Source organism: Neopsephotus bourkii, unplaced genomic scaffold (genome assembly GCF_033783945.1).
Source record: "Neopsephotus bourkii isolate Nb327-2 ecotype Australia unplaced genomic scaffold, CSIRO-AGI_Nbou_v1 NB_1433, whole genome shotgun sequence".
NCBI lineage: Eukaryota > Metazoa > Chordata > Aves > Psittaciformes > Psittacidae > Neopsephotus > Neopsephotus bourkii.
Window position 1 is genome coordinate 2,173,773 of NW_026901910.1, and position 21,366 is coordinate 2,195,138.

Consider the following 21,366-nt stretch of genomic DNA (forward strand, 5'->3'; position numbering starts at 1 on the left):
GCGGCAGGCGAACCCGGGTAGCACATATGGGGAGGAGGTGTGAATATGCCCCAAAGGGGTTTCACATCTGGAAAGCTCTAGGGACACATCTGGGGCACCGAGGGTTCCGATCTGAGACGGTTGGGTGGTTTGGGCAAACATCTGGGCACACAGCTGAAGAAAGGCACAGGGATGCCCGTGCACATCTGGGGAACGGGGTGATTTGCATCCGTGCACATCTGGACGTGCAAGTAGGAGGAAGGTGAGTGCACATCTGGAGAGCTCACACCAGCACACTTCCTCTTCAACCCAGAGCTGTGATGGGGCCACATCTGGACCCGTATGCACATCTGGGACCTCTCAGCCTCGCCAACACCCTCCGGGCTCTCCGTATCCCATCAAATCCACCCTATCCCGGCACTGTGAGACCCCCATTCCGGTGTCTCAGGGGCGATGCATTATTCATCCCTCCCTCCCGCAGCCCAGGCATGGAGAAAGTAAATATTAATTTCATAGGACCACAAAGCTTTTCCGTTCCTCCTGCTGGGAATGTGGCAGCCCAAGGATTTCCCGGTAGGATCAAAAGATGAGAAATAAATTATCCATAGAATAACAGGTTTAGCCAACTATTATCCAAATAATTCTCCAGGATGGGAGTTGAAGGTGATGTTGGAATATTAAATGCCGTGGTATTCCAAATCTCTTTTTGGGTGTTCCCAAAAAGCTGAGCCATGGGGATGGGGTATCTCTGGCTGGGAATAGTGCCTAGAAAGGGGATGTTAATCCTGCTTTGAGATTGTGGGCCTCTTTTCAAGGAGTTCTTTGAAGAGAGAGGGAGATTTTAATGGGAATCCTGGAGTTTTTTTGGGAAGCCCCAGGGATTAAAGTGTATTAATCCCGCTATGAGGCCCGAGGCTGCAGCGATGGGCTCCCCGGGGTGACATGCATACATCCATCACCTCCGAGATGGGTTTGGGATGGGGAATGAAGACAAAGGAGCCGCCTCATCCCGATGGATTATCCTCTGTCTTGGCTTCATCCCTGTTAATCAGCTGGGCAAACAGCGGCCGCCGGGGCAGCGCCTCCTCGTTAGCAGATTTATGAGCGCGTTTAATTGTGCTTTTATTCTACGATTAGCGGCTGTTTGCGCAGGCTTTGCCCAAACCAGTCCCAAATCACCCCAAAGTTGATTTGGAATTGGGAAAACAGGGGGTTGTTTCCCTGTTATCCTCATTATTCCTCCTTGTTTGCATTGCATCCTTCTTCATCCTCCCTTTTCCCATAGCTCCACAGGGCATTACCGGGATAGGGAAACTGAGGCACAGTAATGACGAGTGACAAGGGATTTGTCCGGGCAAATGAGGTGCTGGGGGGGAGGGGTGTGTGTGTGTGTTTAAATCCTTCACAGCCCCGTTATTAACATCCCCTCCGGGGCTCCCCCAACCCGGTTTGCTGGAAAATGAGGCTTTGGGAATATTTATGGAGGTTGGAGGGGGGGACATACACGGCGGGGGATAGGGGGGAAAGGGGTGGACAGGGAGGGAGAGGAGCAGCTGGGGGGGTGGTGGGGAGAGGAGTGGGGCTGGGTGAAGGTGGGGGTTTAATTATGTAGGGGATGGCACTAGGGGGAAATATGGGAATGTACTGGGATGATATGGGGGATGATACTGGGATGATAGGGGAACATACAGTGATGCTGTAGGGGAACATCCTGAGATACTGTTGGGGATTATACTGGGATGATGGAGGGGATGACACTGGGATGCTGTAGGGGAATGTACTGCGATGGTATAGGGGAACATACTGGGATGCTGGAGGGAATGACGATGGGAGGCTTTAGGGGATGACACTGGTCTCCTTTAGGGATAACGCTGGGATTTTTTAAGGAACGATGCTGGGAGGCTGTAGGGAATGATGCTGGGATGTTGTAGGGGATTACACTGGTATGCTATAGGGGATCACATTGAAATGTTTAAGGAGAAGATGGCTGGGATCCTTTATGGGATGATGCCAGGATGCACTAAGGGAAAATGCTGGGATGTTTTAGGGGAGCTCATTGGGATGCTGTAGTGGATGACGCTGGGATGCTTTAAGGAATGATGGAGGAATGCTTTAGGGGATGATGCTGGCATGCCCTAAAAGGAATGATGCTGGATATTTTCATGGAGCATCCAGGTGTGCTTTAGGGGATGCAGGTGGGATGCTTTAAGGAGAGATTCTGCGATATTTTAGGGGAGCTTATGGGGATGCTTTAGGAGATGGTACTGGGATGCTGTAGGGAAGCAAACTGGAATGCTTTAGTGGGTGTCATTGGGATGCCTTAGGATAGTTGTGCCAGAACACTTTAGGGGATGATGCTGGGATGCATGGAAGGGTGCTGGGTTGTATTAGGAATAGTGAGAGACTTCAGGAGAGGACACTGGGGTGTTTTAGGTGAGCTGGGATAGTCAGATGATAACAGTGGGATCTTTTAGGGCATGGTGCTGGGTCGCTTTAGGGGATAGTGCTTGGATGTATTAGGGGATGACACTGGAAAGCTTTAAGGGAGCATACTGAGAAGCTATAGGGGATGATGCTGAGATTATTTAGGGGACAATGCTGAGATGCTTTAGGGAAAAATGCTGGAATGCTTCCTAAAGCATCTCCTAGGATGATATGATGCTGGGATGCTTTAGGTGGTGACATTGGGATGCTTTAGGGACTGGGGCTGGGATACTGTAGGGGACAATGCCAGGACACCAGGGGCCGATGCTGGGATGTTTCAGGGCACGCACTGGCATGCTTTCAGGAATGACGCCGGGATGCTTTAGGTGAGCATCTGGAGCTGCTGCAGGGGATGACCTGGGGCAGCTCGGTGTGGGCTGCCCCAGAGGACGGGTGTCAGTCTGTCCTTCCTGCACGCCTGGCAGGCGCAGGAGGCCAGTGGGTTGGGGTCTCAGCCCGCCTCATTACTTCGGGAAAGCCGGAGCCCATGTGTTCTGGAGACGAGCGACTGGGGGTATATTAACATCCCATTCCCACCTCTTTAATACAGAGTTTGTGGAGATCATTTATCAGCCGGGGCTCCCTCCAGGGCAGGGGGAAGCCGGGCAGAGCTCGGCAGCTGGGGCACAGCGAGAGGCGAGGGATGCTCGTTCCCGAAGGAAGCCGATTCCCGGTTTAACAGGTAGTGGCTCATGTGCGAATCGCTAGTTTGGGACCGGCACATCATTGGGAAGAGCTCTATCAAAGCTGGGCTTAATTGGGTGGAAGGCTTGTTTGCATGGCCGCTAATGGGGGATCAGAGGGCCGGGGACCCAGCGCTGACGGCCCTACAAAGGCAAGCAATTACTTGCTTGTCTGCATTATGTATTAACCCATCTGGGGCCGGAATATTGCCTTTGAAAGGAAGACAAAGGCAGGGGCGTGATGCTCCAATTCACCCGCCTGAGTCCCTTTTGTGCGCTCCAGGGGCAGCTGGATACGGGATGCAGCCCCCGAGGATGCTGATGGGGACCAGCTCTCAGCATCCGCTCGATATCCCCCCAGACATCGCATCCAGCACCTTCCAGCCCTCACCGTGGTTTCCTGCCCGCAGCCGCATCGCGGGATAATCAGAGCATTGGCTTTAATGAGCCACCGTCGCAGTTAATAAGTTTATACTGCTTTCTGGCCGTGGTTTTTGACGATGGGAAGTTAATTATGGTCAAGTCAGGAAGCTACAGAAAACTCTCTGTATCCAACGGCATTCCCGCTTGGCTTTTGGGCTAGTTGTTAATTATCTTTATTGAGTTGGAAGGCTGGCTTGAAGAAGGAGGTGGGGGAGCAGTGGAGAGCAGTGGGGAGCAGGAGAAGAGGTTCACACAGCTGGACTAAGCTGCTTGTCCCGGCATTTCCATGTCCCTGGGGAGCTGAGGATGACCACAACTCATTGCAGGGATGAGCCCCTCTGAGAACAGCCACAACTCATCGCAGGGAGGCTGAGGACCGGCACAGCTCTCTACAGGAACGACTCTTGGAGGTGTTCGGTGGGCTGGGGACAGGGGGGCACCCACAGCCACCCCCCTTCCCCTCCCCTCCCCGCTGTGTCATTAGCCAGCGGTCAAATGGCCCTAATGGGGACGCGGGGCTGCATCGCAATCAGCTGCTCTGGAGGAATAATGAATCTTTCAATCCCTAATTAACCGTTAACCTCATTTGCATCCCGCCCCCTTATGGTGATTGGCGCCTGATTAGCTCCGGCCCGGGGGTCTCCACACAGCGCAGCCCGGGGGGCCCCGCTGTGGCTTGGGGACGCTGTATCCAGCCGTGGTGGCACGCTGGCGGGGCTGGCAACGGGGACATGTCCTTTTGGGGGTGCTCCAGCGGTGGGGATATCAACTGGGGAGCCTGTTCTGGGGACACATTGTAAGGCTGGTGGGGGGTGCAGCCCTCTGGGGACACGGAGTGGGACTGGCATCCTTTGGGGATGCAGCAGGGACATCCATTTGGGGACAGACACAATGCAGTGCTGGCAGCATGGACATCCCTTAGGGGACACACCAGCAGTGGCTGCATCTCCCTGGGGACACACCATAGGGCAGGCAATAGGGACATCCCTTTGGGGATGTGATGGCAACAGGAACACCCCTTTGGGGACAGACCAGCACTGGGCCCTTTGGGGACATGCCACAGGGGTGGCGGTGGGTACATCCCTTTGAAGACACTGTAGGGCTGGCATTGGGGACATCCCTTTGGGCATGTGATGGCAGAAGGGACGCCCCTGTGGCAACAGATCAGCTCTGGGCCCTCTGGGGACATGTCACAAGGGTGGCAGTGGGTGCATCCCTTTGGGGATGTCCTTTTAGGGACGTGGTGGCATTGGGGACATCCTTTTGGGGACACACACTGCAGAGCTAGCAGTGGGGATATCTCTTTGGGGACAGGCAGTCGGTGACAAAGACGCTGCCATCCCTGGTAAGGGGGGAGTTAATGTGTCCCCAGACCCTCCCCCTGCCGCCTCGCAGCCCCTAATCCCCCTAATTAGAGGGGGATAATTACGGCCCCTGATTGCTGGCCGCTCTCCTGCCAGATGTGCTGCAGCCCGCCCAACACCCCCAGTTCAGTCCTTTCTACCCCCCCTCCCCATTTGTTTAACCAACACAGCCCTAATTAAAGCGATTAATTAACCCATAGGAGTCCTCTTGTACCATCCCACTCAGATAGGGAAGCTCGTTAGTCTTGGCTTAACGAATAGTTTGTGGTGCAGCGGGGTCCCCCGTTATCTGCCCCCCGAGGTCACTGATCAAGGCCCCCCCGCAGTTCCAGCCCGGAGCTTGGGGTGCTCAACCTCAATCAAGGATGCTCAACACCAATTTGAGGGGTGCTGAGGCGCAAGGAAAAGGATGCTTAGCCCAGATTTGGTTTGGTTTAGCCCCAAGGTTTGGGGATGCTCATCCCCAAGGTATGGCATAATCAACCCCAATAGGGGGGTGCCCAGCCCCATGTTTGGGGGCTGCTTAGCCCCAGTGGTGGGTGCTCGGAGGGTTCCAGTGTGTTTGGCTATCTCTGTTCCACACACGGGATGCGTTTACCCGTGGGGTCTATGGGCGCGCTGCCCGCGGGGGTCCTCAAGCCCCGCCCACCGACAAGCCACGCCCCCCAAGCTCCGCCCCACCATGCACCACACCCACCGCGGAACCACGCCCACTGTCTATGCCCTTACCCTGCGACAAACCGCGCCCCCCGTGCCCTTAGCCATGACCACGCCCCCTCCCACATAAGCCACGCCCAGCAATCAATTAACCACGCCCAACCATTACAGCCTAGTCGTCATGCCCCGCCCCTACCCCTTATGACCACGCCTCCTTCACCCAAGGCCACGCCCCCACACGCCCACCTCCCTGCCGCCGGCGGAAGGCGCGCGTCAGTTCCGCCCGCTCGGTGCGGCACCTCCAAGATGGCGGCGCCCTGCGGCTCCTCGCAGCTCCCGGCCGAGCCGCCGCTGAAGGTGCCCAAGATGGAGGTGCTGTCGCCGGGCTCTCCCAGCGCGCTGAGCGACGGCAACCCCAGTCTCTCCGACCCCTCCACTCCCAGCGGCGCCTCCCCGCTCGGCACCGGGCCGCCGGCTGGTGGGGCCGGCCGCGGCGGGGCCTCGCCCTCCGTCTCCTTCTCGCCGGGCGCTGCCGCTGCCGCCGCCGCCGCTTGCCGAGGGATGTCCTGGACGCCGGCGGAGACCAACGCGCTGATCGCCGTCTGGGGTAACGAGCGGCTGGTGGAGGCGCGGTACCAGCAGCTGGAGGGCGCCGGGACCGTGTTCGGCAGCAAGGCCCCCGGGCCCGCCATGTACGAGCGCGTCTCCCGCGCCCTGGCCGAGCTGGGATACGAGCGCACCCCGTCCCAGTGCCGGGAGCGCATCAAGGTACCGCGGCCGGGGAAGGGAGCACAGAGGGAGGGAAGGGAGGTGATGTCCCGATGTCCCGCGGCGGCTTTTAGCCCTGGAATGTCCCCTCGTGGTCCCCGTGTGAGCCGGTTTGGGATTCCTTTGGGAAGCTGTGCCCTCAAGGCTCAACCCCTTCGGGATCGGCGCTGAAGCATCCTGTGGTCCTGGCTGGGGGTTCGGGCCACCCTCTGGACCAGGAATGGGGACACGGTGTGTCCTGGGATCAGCCTTTTGTGTTGTCTGTGCTGGCAGCTTTCCTGAGCATCCCTGGGTCGGGGACACCCCATCCCTTGGCATTGCCCCATCAGGGTCTCCTCACTCCGGCAGTTTTCCAGAGCATCCTGTGAGCCTGGCTGTGGGCATCCCACGGGCTCAGTCCAGGCGCTGGCCCTGGGATGGGGGCACTGTGTCCCCTGGGATCAGCTCACTGGCTCTCTGCAGTACCCCATTGGCATCTCCTGGCCTGGAGCCATGTCCTGGGGGTTCAGCAGCATCTTTTAGACCCGGGTGCTGCATCCTTGGAGTTTCTTCCCACATGGATTGGCTGTGGCAGCATCCTTTGGTCCTGAGTTGGGAAGAGGATGGTGTCCCAGCCATTTCCATCCCCTTGGACAGTCCCCAGCAGCATCCTTTCCCCTGGGATTTTGGGGCACCACATCACTGTGGTTGTCCCGAGTGTCTCGGGTTCATGAGACGGTGACAGCTGCCTCCAATGGATAAAGGGGACTCCCAGTTACCCCAGTAATGAGGGCTGGTTTGGACTCTGATTGCTCTCTTGTTCCTGTGGCTCCTTCCTTAGCTTTGGAATTGCCTTACAGAATACAGCATCTTCGACTGGCTCACACCAGGATGTGCTTTGGGCTCTGAAACCTCTTTAATAATGAAATCTGTCCTCCAACAGCCCCACGGATGTGTGTCCTATGGTGGCAGGTTTTAAAGAGGGGCCATTCCAGTTGCATCATTCTCTAGGGAAGAGGGAAAGTCTGGGTTTGGTGTCTGGCTTGGGAGCATCCCATTCCTACAGAGAGGAGCTGATTGGCGGGACCCTTGTGGGATTCGCTGTGGGGTCTCATAGAGTAGATTGGGCTGGAATGAAGCTTGGAAGGATGGATTCAACATTTCCCAGCTCCATCCAGCTTTACAAGTTCTGGTCTCTCCGTGTGTTTTCCTCTTGTCATCCTGTTGATTCCAAGTATTTGCTGCTCAGGGATTTATTTCCCTTGAACACATCCAAAGAGTTTGTGAGCTGAAGCCTCTTTGAGTCCCTTGTTTTCTCAGCAGCTTTCAAGGTGCTCGTTGCTTAACCTGGTTCTTCTGCAGAGCTTTGGGCTTTGCCAGAGGCTGATGCCTGTTGGAAACGTTACTTGAGGTGGTTTGGTTTTGGTCACAGGACCCTGATGGGTTTGGGTTGTGGTAGGAGCTTATGCAGCAACCGTAGAGGATCCCTACCCCAGTTCTGGCCACAGGCTCTGCAACTATTGATGCTTCAGGTGATGCTGAGCAGGTTGGGAGAAGTCTCACATTAAATGAGCCCAGAATTGGCTTGTTTGGCTTTGGATGATGCTTTTGGATGGAGCTGGTTGCAAGCTGTAGCTGCTTTGGGTCCAGAGCAAGTGTTTTGGTGACTGCTGGAAGATCCTATGTTCCCAGTGGTTTGTGAGCTTCTCACAGAGGAGGATTCTCCCCCTTTCCCTTAAGGGGTGATGCTTGACCACATCTTTGCCCATAAAAAGGTCACACTTGAAAGAAACCACACATCAGGCACCAACCAGCCAGCCTGGAGGCAATAACAGAGCACAGGGCTTGTCTTTATCACCTCCAAGGGTAGCTCTTGACAGACCAGGTAGGTGTTTCTATATCAACACACTGTATGTTGGCATGGATCTTCAGTGCTATAGTGTCCTGCTGGAAGGGAGTTATCCTCTTGCCATCCATGCACTGTCCTGTGCTTACAGCCATTCACAGACCTTACTGGGTGCAGAACAGCTGCTGGACATGAGTTGTGTCCAGCACCCTGTACCCATCGTGCTGTTACATATCCCAGATCCTCAGCATGAGGATCTCCATCGGTGCAATCACCTGGAGGCACAAAAAACCCCATGCTTTTCCAAAGGCTTGGGGCTTGCAGTAGGTTTTTGGCTGGAATGTTGTGAAATGGGCACTCATGGAGAGCTGGGGGCTCTCACAAGAACCAAGAGTTGACCTTGTAATAGGGATTATTGATAGTTGTGATAGTTGCTGCCATCCCTAAAATCCCAGTTTTTGTGGGATTCCAGGCAGAATCAGCTGTTTGACTCTTGATGCTCAACCAAGAATGAAAATCACTTCTAGATGTGGAGGGCTCAATGCCTGGAGCATCTTGGAGACAGAGGAGGGTGAGCTGACCGCACTGTTGGCACTTCATAGTCCTTCACTGTCATCTGTCTGAGCTGAAAACAGAGCTGGGAAGGTGGTGAGGAAGGAGCACATGGCTGCATCATTCCATGTATTATCCATCATGTCCCATATTTCCCTCAAGGGCCTGTAGTGTGAGGATTTGCTGATGTATTAGAGAAGTAAATCATGCTTAAAACCATATCGGATTCCGCTTATTTTGTCTTCAGGGCCCCTGCCTTCCCTGGAATCTGCCAAATCTTGAGGAGCGAGTTTAAAAAAACCTGGAAAGGAAAAAGTCAACTCCAAAGGAGAAAGTTTTCCATTTGTATGGCATAGCTGCATTCCCTCCTAATTCAAACAGGATGCAAAGGAAGGTCCCAGATTTTCCTCTTGTCTCTCAACATCTGCATGTGCTTTGCTGCGCTGCTGGCCTGCAAGCTGGGAATAAGACCGTGCTTGGGTTTGAGCCACTCTGGAAGTGTCTGTTTTAAATTTAGGGATTCACACATAACCATTCCAGCAGCTTTTCCTGGTTTCTTCACTCAGAAAGGGACCTTGAATCTGGTTCTGTGGCTCTGAGAACAGGGATTGGTGAGTTCAGCAGTTGGGAGCTGAGGACTGGAACATCTCACTTCTTGCCTGGTGGCTTCCCAGAAAAGCTGTCCTGTGCTCTGTGGCTTCCTTATCCGGGTGCATCAAGTCATATCCTTAATTCTTGCTTGTTTAGTAATATAACCCAAGTAATTTACTAGAGCACACATGCTTCTCATCCAGCCCTCCTCCTCTTTCCTACCTAAGTGTCTTCAAAGCAAACCCTGGTTGGTGCATCCAGAAACTCATTCCCTCTCTGCAGCAATGCATGGGAAGCCTTTAAGTTTCAATTTTCCTGGTGTTTCAAGGCAGGGAATGAAATATTTGGCCAAACCCTTTCCCGACTCATGTGCTGGTTCCATGCTGTTCACAGCTGGGCATCGGGAGGTGAGCTCTTGAGCTGCTCTTATCTGCAGGAAAACAAGTTGTGGCCTCAGGCTGTGATGTTGCCATCCTGAAATCCCAAAGCCAACATATCCAGTGTGTATTCCTTGATCTCTTACACTGGGACATCATCACTTCCCTTTTCATGCATGGCTGTGGTGGATGCTCAGGGGCAGTGCAGGTGAGCTTTTATTGTTGCCATTGACTGTGCAGAGCTGTGTGAATCAGGAGGAATTTTCCAGCAGAAAAGTCTTGGTTCAGTTTAAAGGAGTGATGGAATTATTCCTTTAGTATAAAGGAGTGATGGAATTATTCCTTTAGTATAAAGGAGTGATGGAATTATTCCTTTAGCATAAAGGAATAATGTGCTCCAGTTGCTTGGGGGTTTTGGGTCTCGCTGCCCAACACAGACCCACTCCCTTGGAGCTGGATTCCTCCTCCTCACCCTGGATGGGAACTGGGGGGTTCTGCTGGGTTGGGGTTGCCTGCTGAGTGTGTAATTCCTGTTTTAGAGGAAAAAGAAATCCCTTGAGGATGCTGGTTAAGCACTCTTAAAGTGCAAAGGGGAGAAAGGAATGCCAGAACCCACATGAAAGGGGAAGGAATGTCAGCCCTTGGTGTGTTGTTGCTTCCAATGATGGGTTTCTTTGTAATGGGTTTGTAGTTTTAGCAGCTTTGTGATGTAAATAATCTCTTCTTAAACTTGATGTTGCTGTTGTCTGGTTTAACCTTCTCTGTGATGAGGCAGGTTGGATTTCACCCTGAATTTTGTCACTGGATCCAATAATGTGGAGCAGAGCATAGAATCGTAGAATCCCAGACTGGTTTGGGGTAGAAAGGACCTGAAAGCTCATCCAGCTCCAAACCCTGCCACAGGCAGGGACACCTTCCACTGGAGCAGCTTGCTCCAAGCCCCTGTGTCCAACCTGGCCTTGAACACTGCCAGGGATGGGGCAGCCACAGCTTCTCTGGGCACCCTGTGCCAGCGCCTCAGCACCCTCACAGGGAAGAGCTTCTGCCTAAGATCCAACCTAATTCTCCCTGGTTTCAGTTTGAACCCATCACCCCTCGTCCTGTCACTGCAGTCCCTGATGAAGAGTCCCTCTCCAGCATCCTTATGGCTCCCTTCAGACACTGGAAACTGCTCTGAGGTCTCCACACAGCTTCTCTTCTCCAGGCTGAACAGCCCCAATGTTCTCAACCTGTCTCCATACAGGAGGTGCTGCAGCCCCTGATCATCCTCATGGCCTCCTCTGGACTTGCTTCAGCAGCTCCATATTCTTCTTATGTTGGGAAGCAGCTGCCTTGCAATTTGAAGAGGTCAAATGCTGGACCACTGGTACATTCCTTAGCAACCAGCCAACTGCCCACCTTTAGATCAGCGTTGCCTTCCATTCCTCTTAAATGAGTTATATCTTTGTCTTGCATTTACTATCCCAGGCCCACAGCCTTCCTCAAGGTCCCTTCCTCAGGCTTTTCTGATGAGTGTTTCTGGTGGTCCTGCTGTAGTTCCTGCAGAGTGATCAGTTCTCCTGTGGCTTCACTTGGAGAGGAGATGCGGGCTCCTAAGTGAGAAAACCCACACTGAGCTTTTTGACTGTCCTCTCCTTTGGGTTTCCTAATAGAAATTAAGTGGGGCTAATCTGTCTTCGTATTGCAGGCAGTGTGGCAGAGCAGTAAGCAAAAGCCTCGGTCTCTTCCAGTCTGAACAGTCACTGGGCAGTTATCAGGTCTGTTTTCCACTACTTCTCCTAAATGTACTGGTTTCTTGTCTATCTGTACCAATATATGATTGTGCACTTCAGGAACCACAGAGCAGGACGTAAGGTGGACACCAGGAGGAATAGAGGAGGTGTGTAACTGAAACCTGGATCTTAAGTCTTTGTGATCGGAATAAGCTGTTGGGAGAAAGGTGTCTGAAGCGCTGAGTGCTGGAAAGTGTCCCAAGGGTGGTTTCCTGAGGTCCAGGCAGTTATTTAGGTCTTATCAGGGTCTCTGAAGAAAATAATGGGAAGTGGAGGTAGCTGCAGAGGGATCTGGTCCACCTTACCCCTGTGGTGCATCAATGAAAGGGGGCTGACCTGTGTAATTTTAGGTGAACATCACTTAGATGTTCATCAGCAGGGTAACACTGACTTGCTGCTTCAGCAGTTTTGCTTCTGCTCCCAGGGCTCTGAATATCACCAGGAAGCTGGTTGGGAATGTCTTCCTTTGCTGCTGATGCTGTTAAACCAGTGTATGAGGAGCATTAGGTAGGTTTGAGCTTTCTGGAGATGTAAAGGTTCCTTTTAGGGGAGAAAACCCAAGTGGTTTTTGCAGTGACATGTGCTTGATAGTCCATTACAGTGTTCTTCCAGAACGCAAGCAGACAGGAGTAGCTCTTCCCAAGTTAATGTCTCTCTTCAACTCCAGAGGTGGCTTTGCCATTCAAGCTAGAACCTGAGCAGCCTGCCATCATGGAATCACAGATTGGTTTGGGTGGGAAGGGACCTTAAAGCCCATCTAGTTCCAACCCCCTGCCACAGGCAGGGACACCTTCCACTAGAGCAGTTTGCTCCAAGCCCCAAATTCTATGTTAAAAAATAGGTTTTCTAGCACTCCACCAATCCAAAGACCATCAAGATCCAGCCGACCTGGGAGACATCATGACCTTTCAAATGTACAGTGGTGCTAGAATCAAAACCACCTTGAGGGATGCCCATTAAGATGATTTTATCTTCTTTTAATCCCCAAATAGTTGTGTGTTGCTCTGGATTAAGGGCTAAATGTGGTAGAGTTCTACAGCTTTGCCTTGCTGGCATCAAACACCGCTCCAGCCATCGGAATGTTGAAGGGAACACCAAAAGTAGATGATTTTGCATCGGTCCATGTGGGAGGTTCTGGCCTCAGTGCTGGTTTTAAAGTCTTCTTAGAGCCACGTTAGCATTGTTTCATGCTTAATGCTTGCTATCAAAGTCTGGCCATGTGAAGCATTATTGATTTGACCTCTTTTAAATTTCAGCAGCTTCACAAGAGGCAGAGTGAGTTAGTAAGGAATGCAGAATATGTAAGTAATAAACATTTTCCTAGCTGAATAGCTTAGGCATATACATTCCATACCTCGTGTCTTCTTACCAGAGCGAGGAAGGTTGGACCATCTTTGCTTTGGGGGACTCTTCTTTCTCTTGCCCTTCCTCTCTCCTCCCTGCTGCACCTTCTCCATGCTGGGGGCACGACACCAGCTCTGCTTTCTCCTCCTCATAGTAGGTGTGTTTTCCTGGCTGGTTGGTGTCTCTGACTGGGGGTCTCTTGGTATTGGTAGTGTTCTCCCTACGTTTCACGGCAGATCTGGGAATTCTTTTCTTTGTTTTTGAAGTGGGGAAGAGGTTAAATCACTTGAGTTAAAATGAGCCTGTAGCTGCTATGCAACTTTGTCCTGTGTCGTAGATGTTAATGCTAAATCGCTGCAGTGGGAATGTCAGTTACATGAGATGGGTGTAGATTAATTTGGGAGCATTGCATTTAGGGCAATACTGATCAGCAGCAGTAATAGAAATCCCCCAAACCAACCCAAATCTCTGCCTATAGCGGCTGTTTAGCTGTCTGTAAGTGTGCTTTCCCAGCCCACTGCTGTGTGATTAACCTGCCCTCTTCCGTCTTAGACCCTGCGTAGGTGCTACAGCCGCGTGAAGGAGCACGGTGTCGGGAAGAGGAAAAGCAGTTACACGTTTGAACAGCTGGAGCAGGTCTTTGGGCAAGGAGGATGGGATTCCCAGCCCTGCCAGCCTGTCCTCATCAACAGCAGCGGCTTGTACCAGGAGCTGGAGTCGGACAGCAGCACGATGGAGGAGTTTTCACAGGAGGATTGGGGAAACCACAGTCAGGATCTTCATTGTTACCAGACTGGTGAACAGGAATTGGGTAAGAAATCCCATCCTGGTTGCATCTCCATCCTCTGGGTTTTACTTGTGCTCTGTGCTCATGCTGATCTCTCACTTACCTGTCTCAATACCAGCTTCCATGTTTTGGGCATTGCACACTGAAGATGCGAAACACACGATGTCCTTGGGGAGAAAAGGGAAAGAAATTGCCCGGTTAAAAGCAAAGCATGGTTCCTGAAGTATTTTATGACTGAGACTTGAGTTTAAAGAGCCTAGCGGAGGGAAAGGAGGGCTGTGTGGCCAGAAATGGTGCAGCACCAGGCGATACATTCCCTCTTTCCTTCCCCTGCTTGGTTTTGCTCCCCCTCGTGGAATATAGGGAGATATTTTCCCTTTCATTGATACCCAGCTGAACCTGTCTGTTACCTTCAAACACTCTTCACTTACATTAAGAACAGGACTTCAAACTGCTTATAAAAACATGTTGCTCCTTCTTCTTATATACCCTAACTAGGGTGTATGTGATGTTTTAAACATGTAAATTGCCTATATCTAGATGTAAGGCCATTTCCTTTTTACATTAAAAAGGAAGCAGGGAAGCTCAAACTGCAGGATTTGAACCCCTCCTTGTGCTTTCCTTACCTGAATTCTTGCTGTTTCTGCATAAGAATCAATATATTGATGAATTCGGGGATTTGCTTGTTGTTTATTGAACATGGTCAAACAGAGTGAGGTACCACGTTGTTGATACAAACCACACTGATCCAAGCAGTTTGGTGAAGAAGTGGCTTTCTTGAAGTCTGTTTCTATCCCTTGACCCACAGATCTTATGGGGCTGTTTTAACAGGAGTTATTTTCATGGCAGAAACTTCAACTCAGTAAGTTCAGTGGGGATCCAAGAGAAGCAGCAGTTAGATGAGTTGGGTAAAAACTGATGGTGCCATGAATTGCTTGTTTTTTTCTCCTGGTGATTTGTAGGATGCAAGAGGGAGAGGAGATGCAGTCGCATATCTGGACCCATCCATGGTCAGGGTAGTGATGGATTGGGAAGCTTTGAAGGAATGTTCAGAGCAATTGTGAGAAAAGCACATAGCACACAACATCTAAATGGAATACAGATGCATTTGGGAAGCAGAACAGCCTTTTTCTTTTTTCCCTGTCCTTTTTAACAATGGAGTTTGCAATTTGGTTGATTTAATAGTAGGAATTGTAATCTTGTCCTTGAGAAGTTTTGCACTTGTGGAGATAGATTCAGGTCTTAATTGACCACATCCATTCCAAAGGAAGTAAATAGTCCCATTGATTTGGAGGATTTAGGAGCTAGAGTTGTCCCATGCAGAGCTCTAGTGGACTGCTGGGCTCAGGAAGCAACTCTGAATTTATTTATTACTCCTTATTTCATTCCAACTTCCTTGCTTTAAAAAAGCTTTAGGAATATGATCTAAAATGTAATTATCTGTTGGAATTTTACCTTTCAGATGAAATCCCTACCACCAAAAGAACATTAAAGATAAAGCAGGAATCTTCCGAAGACGCACAGTAAGTAACTTCTGAATGTTTTACCCTGGAATGTGTTTCCGTGGGGATGTTGTGCAGGAGGGGAGGAGATCAGAACCTTCTGATTATAATTATGAATCCATTGTGCAAGACTGTTCATAGAGTCGAAGCTGCTTGCTGCATGATGCCAGTTACCTCAGAACATCTGAAAAGCTTCATAGCTCTTCTTTCTTCTTGGCTTGGTCACTCAGAGGCTGGATCAGGACTTACTACATGAATGCAGAGGGCTTCAAATGGGCATTAAATCCATGTCAGATTCATTAGAGGTGTGTGGGCAGGCTTATAGCATGACACAAGGTTTCATTCTCAGATCAATTTGTAATCTTGGTGTTTGGGGTTGGTTCTTTTCCTCATTTTCCTTACGTTTGCCCCTTTGGACGTAGCACAAAATAAAGGAAGAGAGAGAACAGGGACACAGCACTCCTGCAGTTGTGTGCTGATGGCTTGGTGTGAGTAATGCTTGTGAGAAGAGTTCCTGCTTCCCCTCAGTGGGAAGGCATGCCAAAACTTGGGGGTTTATATATATACTTCTAATTTATTTTTATAACTTTCCAGAGCTGACTTTTTAACCTTGTTGGATCAGTTTAATCTGGAGCATTTGGAATGCTTGGAGCACGCGAATCTCCCTCGCCTCGCCAACAATAACGCAGAGCCTCTCAAAAATGAAAGGAATTGGGCTGTATTTACTCAGATTTTACTTTCTTCTGACCTTCAGGGTTGTAAAACCCCCGAGGTGGTGGTAGATACATCTGCAGCCATCCCAAATTGGCTTGCAGGCCCTCCTTGGGTGGGTTCTGAGCTCCCCATGAGTAGTTTTTAGTGTCATCTGAAATCAGTGTGATGTTTCCTGTGCTGGAAGATGAGCTTCTGTAGGGTGGGAAGTCATCAGCACTGGGTGCATTAACACCATGTCCCTGAGTGGTAACAGAACACGGGCTTTTTGTTGTAATTAAATGAAAAAAATCCTCTAAAACCTAAAAAAAAAGTTAAAATAATAGTAGAAAAGGAGCTTTTACTGCAGTGGCCTCCAACCTCCTCACGTCAGATGGGTTTTCACAGTACTCAAAGGTGACTTCTTTAGCTCAACATGGAGCAAATCCAGTTGAGCAACTCAGAGACCTGGAGAAAAGTAACTTTTTTCATCCTAAACATTATTATTTCCTCTTTGAACCATTCCTTGGGATTACTCAGGGATAATTTTGCCTTTCAAGGTGTGCTTTATGGATCCACAGAGGCAATAATCCTGAATTTTCAGAGGTGGAAGCTCAGATGTGTGAACCTTCTCCTCCAGGGATTGATATGGAGATGCTGGCTGGATCAGGTTTGGTAGATGAGACCTTTCAGAGTTCTCTGGTCATTTCCCACTCCCAAGTTCCCTCTAAAATGCACAGGAATGTTGGAACTCATGGGCATCTCATGAAGCCTGCAGGTGATAAGCCCATTGTTTGTGCTCACTGAAAGCACAGAGCATCTTCCAACACAGATTTACTTAAAACTTCTTTTCCCCCTTCTGTGAGGCCAAGGAACTTTTCAACCCTGATTCAGTAGATTGAAGGCAGTCAGGGGCAGCGGGGCTGATAGGAAGATAAGCAGGCTATTTATTTGTTATCTTCATCATCAGCTCTTAAAAGCCACAAGAGATAAATAGATCTCAGAGTTCTTCCCCTCTTTGGCTGGTGGTTTAAAATACATAAAACTGATTTCAAAGGAGGTAGAAGTTCATCTGCACCCTTGGTCATGGGCAGGTTTTCAGTGGAGGGAAAGGAGGTGAGTTCAGGTTCCCTGCTGAACCTTTCTGACGTGGTGATGCTGAACCTCAGGCCTGTGTTTTGCCAAAATCACAGATTCATAGACTTAAACAGGTTGGAAAAGACCTTTAAGCTCATTGAGTCCAACCATTGCCCCAGCACTGCCAAGGCCACCACTAACCCATGGCACTGAAGACCTCATCTACACTGTATGTGAACACTTTTAGGGATAGTGACTGCAGCCCTGCCCTGGGCAGCCTGTTCCAATGCCTGAGCACCCTTTGGGGAAGGAATTGTTCCTCAGCTCCATCTAAACCTGCCCTGGGGCAGCTTGAGGCCATTTCCTCTTGTCCCATCCCTTGTTCCTTGGGAGAAGAGCCCAGCCCCTCCTGGCTCCATCCTCCTGTCAGGCAGTTGTAGATCTTGGCTTTGCTTCCTTCTTTCCCTTCCCCTGGGCGTTTGGAAGGGGTTTGGAAGCTTTCGGAGCTGAGCAGCCTGCAGAAATCCACAGCTGCTGATGTGTTCCAGGTTCTTTTCCTAGCAGAGAGGATGGGAGAGCATCACCAAGATACTTGCTGTAGGAAACACATCACTGAGCACTTTGGGTTCTGGAATTTATCCTGCTTCTTCTTTTCCCGATCAAACACACATGTGTGATGCTGCTGTTGCTGTCAACTGACCCCAAACCTGCAGAACCAAAGGGAGCCCCCTTTCTTCCTGGGGTTCAGCTGCTCCCCCCCAGCTTGGCGAGCGCCAGGACTTGATCCTGCACCTACAAACCTAATGCAGTCGATCTCCAAGGACAGCACTACTTCTCTTAGCTTCAGGTAGTAAATAACTGGCATCCAGACTAATAAAACATCCCATATTTCCTGGGTTCTCTGGTTTTCAGCAGTGTAGGAAGCAAACAGCAGTAGGAAAGCTGTGTCCAGGTCCCGTGCTCCATCAGCTGGGTGTTCATTCCCCACAGCAGCTCTGTTGTTGCCTCTTTTTGGCACGCTGCTGCCTCCAAATAAGCTGCAAAGTGAAATGCTGCTTCCAGCTCTGTTCTGCTATTTCAGATTGATTTGAAGAGGCTTTTTATTCACTGTGGGCTTTGTGAAGATGAAGTAGAAGCATGGGGAGCTGGGTCCTTCACTGAAACCAGCTGTTCCAGCTGCTTTGATGTCTGCTTTTGTTTGGAAACAGCCTTTAGAACAAATTTACACCATGTCTTGTCTCTGGTGTCTTCCTGCCCACATTTGAATTCCAAATGCTTCCGAGGAGAAAGCCATGCAGATGGCCAGTGGCCAGCAAGGGAGGTTGGTGGTTGGTGATGGAAATCCAGCTCCAGGGCAGTTTCCTACTGAAAAATGAATAATGGCAAGGATTTGACTGTTAATGCTTCCAATACCTCTGCTTGGCCACGGCGTGGAGGTAGTTCTCCTGCTCAGCAGAGCAGCCACCAAGTGGAGTCCTGATGTGAGTGGGAAGGGGAGACTCCAAACCCAAAAAGCGGAGTGTTTTCAAATGTCTTCTGCCTATTCCCCTGTACTCCAAGTGATGATTCCCTCTGTGGAAAGCCCTTTCCTCCTGCACCGTGCTGCTGGAGATCACCTCTAGTGAAATCCTTCCTCTTCTCAGCACTTGGATGAGTGACTAATCGTTTTTATTCCCCCAGCAGCTCTATTTTGTGCTGAGCTAAACTTAGCCAGGGTATTTCTGGTGTCATTAATAAAGGTGGGAGCTTTTCTTTTGGGTTTTTAGCTCCGTTCCTCCGCTGTTGACTGAAAATCTACCCACGCTGCTTTCTCCTGTCGCTGGCTTTGGATGGGACTGCTTGCTTTCAGTTCAGTTCAGCTGTCTGTCTTGAGTCAGATGAGTGTAGAATGGCAGCAAAACACACACCATGTGCTACCTGTTCCCTTCTCTGCCTCGTCCCCTTGTCTGTCTTCTCCTCAGAAGGTGAACTTGTGCTTGCAAAGGCAGAAATCCACAGCTGTTGATGTGCACCAGGTTCTTTTCCTAGCAGAGAGGATGGGAGAGCATCACCAAGGTATTTGCTGTAGGAAACACATCACTGAGCGCTCTGGGTGCTGGAATTTATCTTGGCTCTTCTTTTACTGATCACACACTCACGTGTGATGCTGCTGTTGCTGTCAACTGACCCCAGACCTGCAGAACCAGGGAAGCTGTGGCTGCCCCATCCCTGGCAGTGTTCAAGGCCAAGTTGGATGGGACTTAGAGCAACCTGCTCTAGTGGAAGGTGTCCCTGCCCATGGCAGGGGGTTGGAACTGGATGAGTTTTAAGGTCCCTTCCAACCCAAACCAGGCTGGGATTCTAGGAAAGATGCTGAAGTCTTCATTCCAAAGTTGAATTGTCTCTTCCAAGCCAACTTAGAGCAGGTTGTCCCAAGCCCAATGCATTGTGGCCCTGAAAAGGTTGGTGCATTGGCTGGGATGGTTTTGCTGCTCCGGTTTACTGATGCCTTTCTCCTTCTCTCCATGTTTTGTAATTCCCAGGAAGCGCGACGTCATGCAGAACATTATGCAAATCTTGGAGTCGGTCCAGTTGAAGTGGGAGCTGTTTCAGAGCTGGACGGACTTCTCCAGGCTCCACCTTTCCAACAAACTGGCCATTTTTGGCATCGGGTACAACACCCGCTGGAAGGAGGACATCCGCTACCACTATGCGGAGATCAGCTCCCAGGTACCCCTTGGGAAGCGGCTCCGGGAATACTTCAACTCGGAAAAACCGGAGGGTCGAGTGATCATGACCAGAGTGCAGAAAATGAACTGGAAAAACGTCTATTACAAGTTCCTGGAGATCACCATCAGTGAAGCCAGGTGCCTGGAGCTCCACATGGAGATCGACTGGATCCCCATCGCTCACTCCAAACCCACCGGAGGGAACGTCGTCCAGTATTTATTACCGGGAGGAATTCCCAAAAGCCCTGGATTGTACGCTATCGGATATGAAGAGTGCCATGAGAAACCTCCCTCCTCTCCCACCGAGCACAGGGCGCCCGATCCCGGCACTGAGACTCAAGGTGAGCTGGAGGTTCCTTCTCCACAAGCCTCGCTCCGGGTGGACATGGAATCCGCCCGGATTATCTACTGTTATCTCGGCATCGCCGAGGTGCGGACTCTCCAGCAGTGCCTGTTTTTACACTTCCAGGCAAACACCAAAACCTTCAGCAAAGATTGGGTCGGGATCAACGCCTTTTTATCTCAGAACTGCCTCGTCGAGCCCGGCGTCTCCCCCAAATCCATCTACATCAAATTTGTGGAAGTGGAGAGGGATTTTCTTTCCGCCGGCTCGTTGGTAGAGTGCCTGGAAAAAGCCATCGGATATCCCTTAAAATTTAACAACTGACTCTCATCCTTCATAAGGATTCGGGCTTTCTGCCCCTGCTTTCCATCCCACTACCAGACACTTCCAGCTCCTGGGCAAATCGGGACTTTTCCGCCTGGAAACGAGTTTTGGGATGACCAGAGGCTTGCGGGGGGGAGGGTGCTTCCCATCGGCTCACCCGCAGCAAGCGAGCATATCCCGGCTCTCCGGATGCTTTTCCTCCCGGAGGAGAAGCCCCCGGCCTGTGAAACGACTGTAGGTACATTCCACATGGGACAAGCACGTAGACGTGGCGTTTTCATATGGAAAACTGAGTTTTGGGGAGGGTTCTTTATTCCACGTGTCCCATTTTTACGCATCCGTCTCCTTCTTAAGTGTTATTATGGATCTGGATAACGAAGCAATAGACAAGGGCAAGTTGAACCTTGACTCACCTCCATGGAGACTGTTCCTCAACTCCACCCTTAGGTCCTGTTGTATATAATTTAGAACTTCACTTTTGTCACCATCAAGTGTTCTCCTCTTTCCAAACAGTGTTGCCTGCAAAAAGACTTTGGTTTCCGTGATGTATCCCACTTTTCCTCGTAGTGTTGCCATATCCACTCTTATTTTATACCATTAAAAGAATTCCTGGCCTTTTTTATTTTCCTTTTGGAGCACTGGGTTTGATTTTGGGGTTAGGTTTTTGAGTTCTCAACTTCTCGGGGGAGAAGAAACCTGGCAGCTGGGAAAACCACCTTGTTTTTCTGTCAAACCGTGTTTTATGGATACAATCAAAGCTGTGAGAATCGGGGATTGGGATAGGGAGGGATGGGAGGGATAAGGAGGGAAGGACACATGTTCCTATCGAAGCCCCATCACCGCCGGCTGGCGCTGGCGCTTCCCATTCTAAAGCTCATCAATCAGTGACGTTGTGACATGATGAATGTGGCAATCCTAATAAAATCAAGCAAACATGGATGGGCTTCGGAAAATGTCTTTCTCCTCCTCAAAGCGAGGGAATTCTGGAGGGATAGGGAGGTTCTTCTGGGATTTTTCCACTGTGGCTTCATTCCAGAGGTTGCCTTTGCTGGAGATGGTTGATTAATTTCTTTTATGAGGCTCGTTTCGTTCCCTATGGAGATGCCAAAGTCTTGG

The 21,366-nt window shown here is 50.7% G+C and overlaps 1 protein-coding gene across 11 annotated transcripts; it reads left to right on the forward strand.

Moving 5' to 3' along the window:
• The first annotated feature begins 5,841 nt into the window (after positions 1-5,841).
• Positions 5,842-20,877, forward strand: MSANTD2 (Myb/SANT DNA binding domain containing 2). Of its 11 annotated transcripts, none has more exons than XR_009727706.1 (6): positions 5,843-6,358; positions 12,732-12,776; positions 13,372-13,630; positions 14,438-14,506; positions 15,067-15,129; positions 17,437-17,451. XR_009727706.1 is itself a non-coding variant. In XM_061368416.1 (6 exons), exons 1-6 carry the CDS (start codon positions 5,897-5,899, stop codon positions 20,241-20,243), a joined length of 1,545 nt encoding a protein of 514 aa, XP_061224400.1. In that variant the 5' UTR covers positions 5,851-5,896; the 3' UTR covers positions 20,244-20,877. The 11 variants fall into 11 exon arrangements, 7 of the variants coding, with proteins under 7 accessions (XP_061224401.1, XP_061224404.1, XP_061224403.1 ...); XR_009727705.1 differs by lacking the exon at positions 17,437-17,451 and adding an exon at positions 19,398-19,475 and having other exon boundaries at positions 5,844-6,358; XM_061368416.1 differs by lacking the exons at positions 14,438-14,506; positions 17,437-17,451 and adding exons at positions 19,398-19,924; positions 20,053-20,877 and having other exon boundaries at positions 5,851-6,358; positions 15,069-15,129.
• Positions 20,878-21,366: the final 489 nt, after the last annotated feature.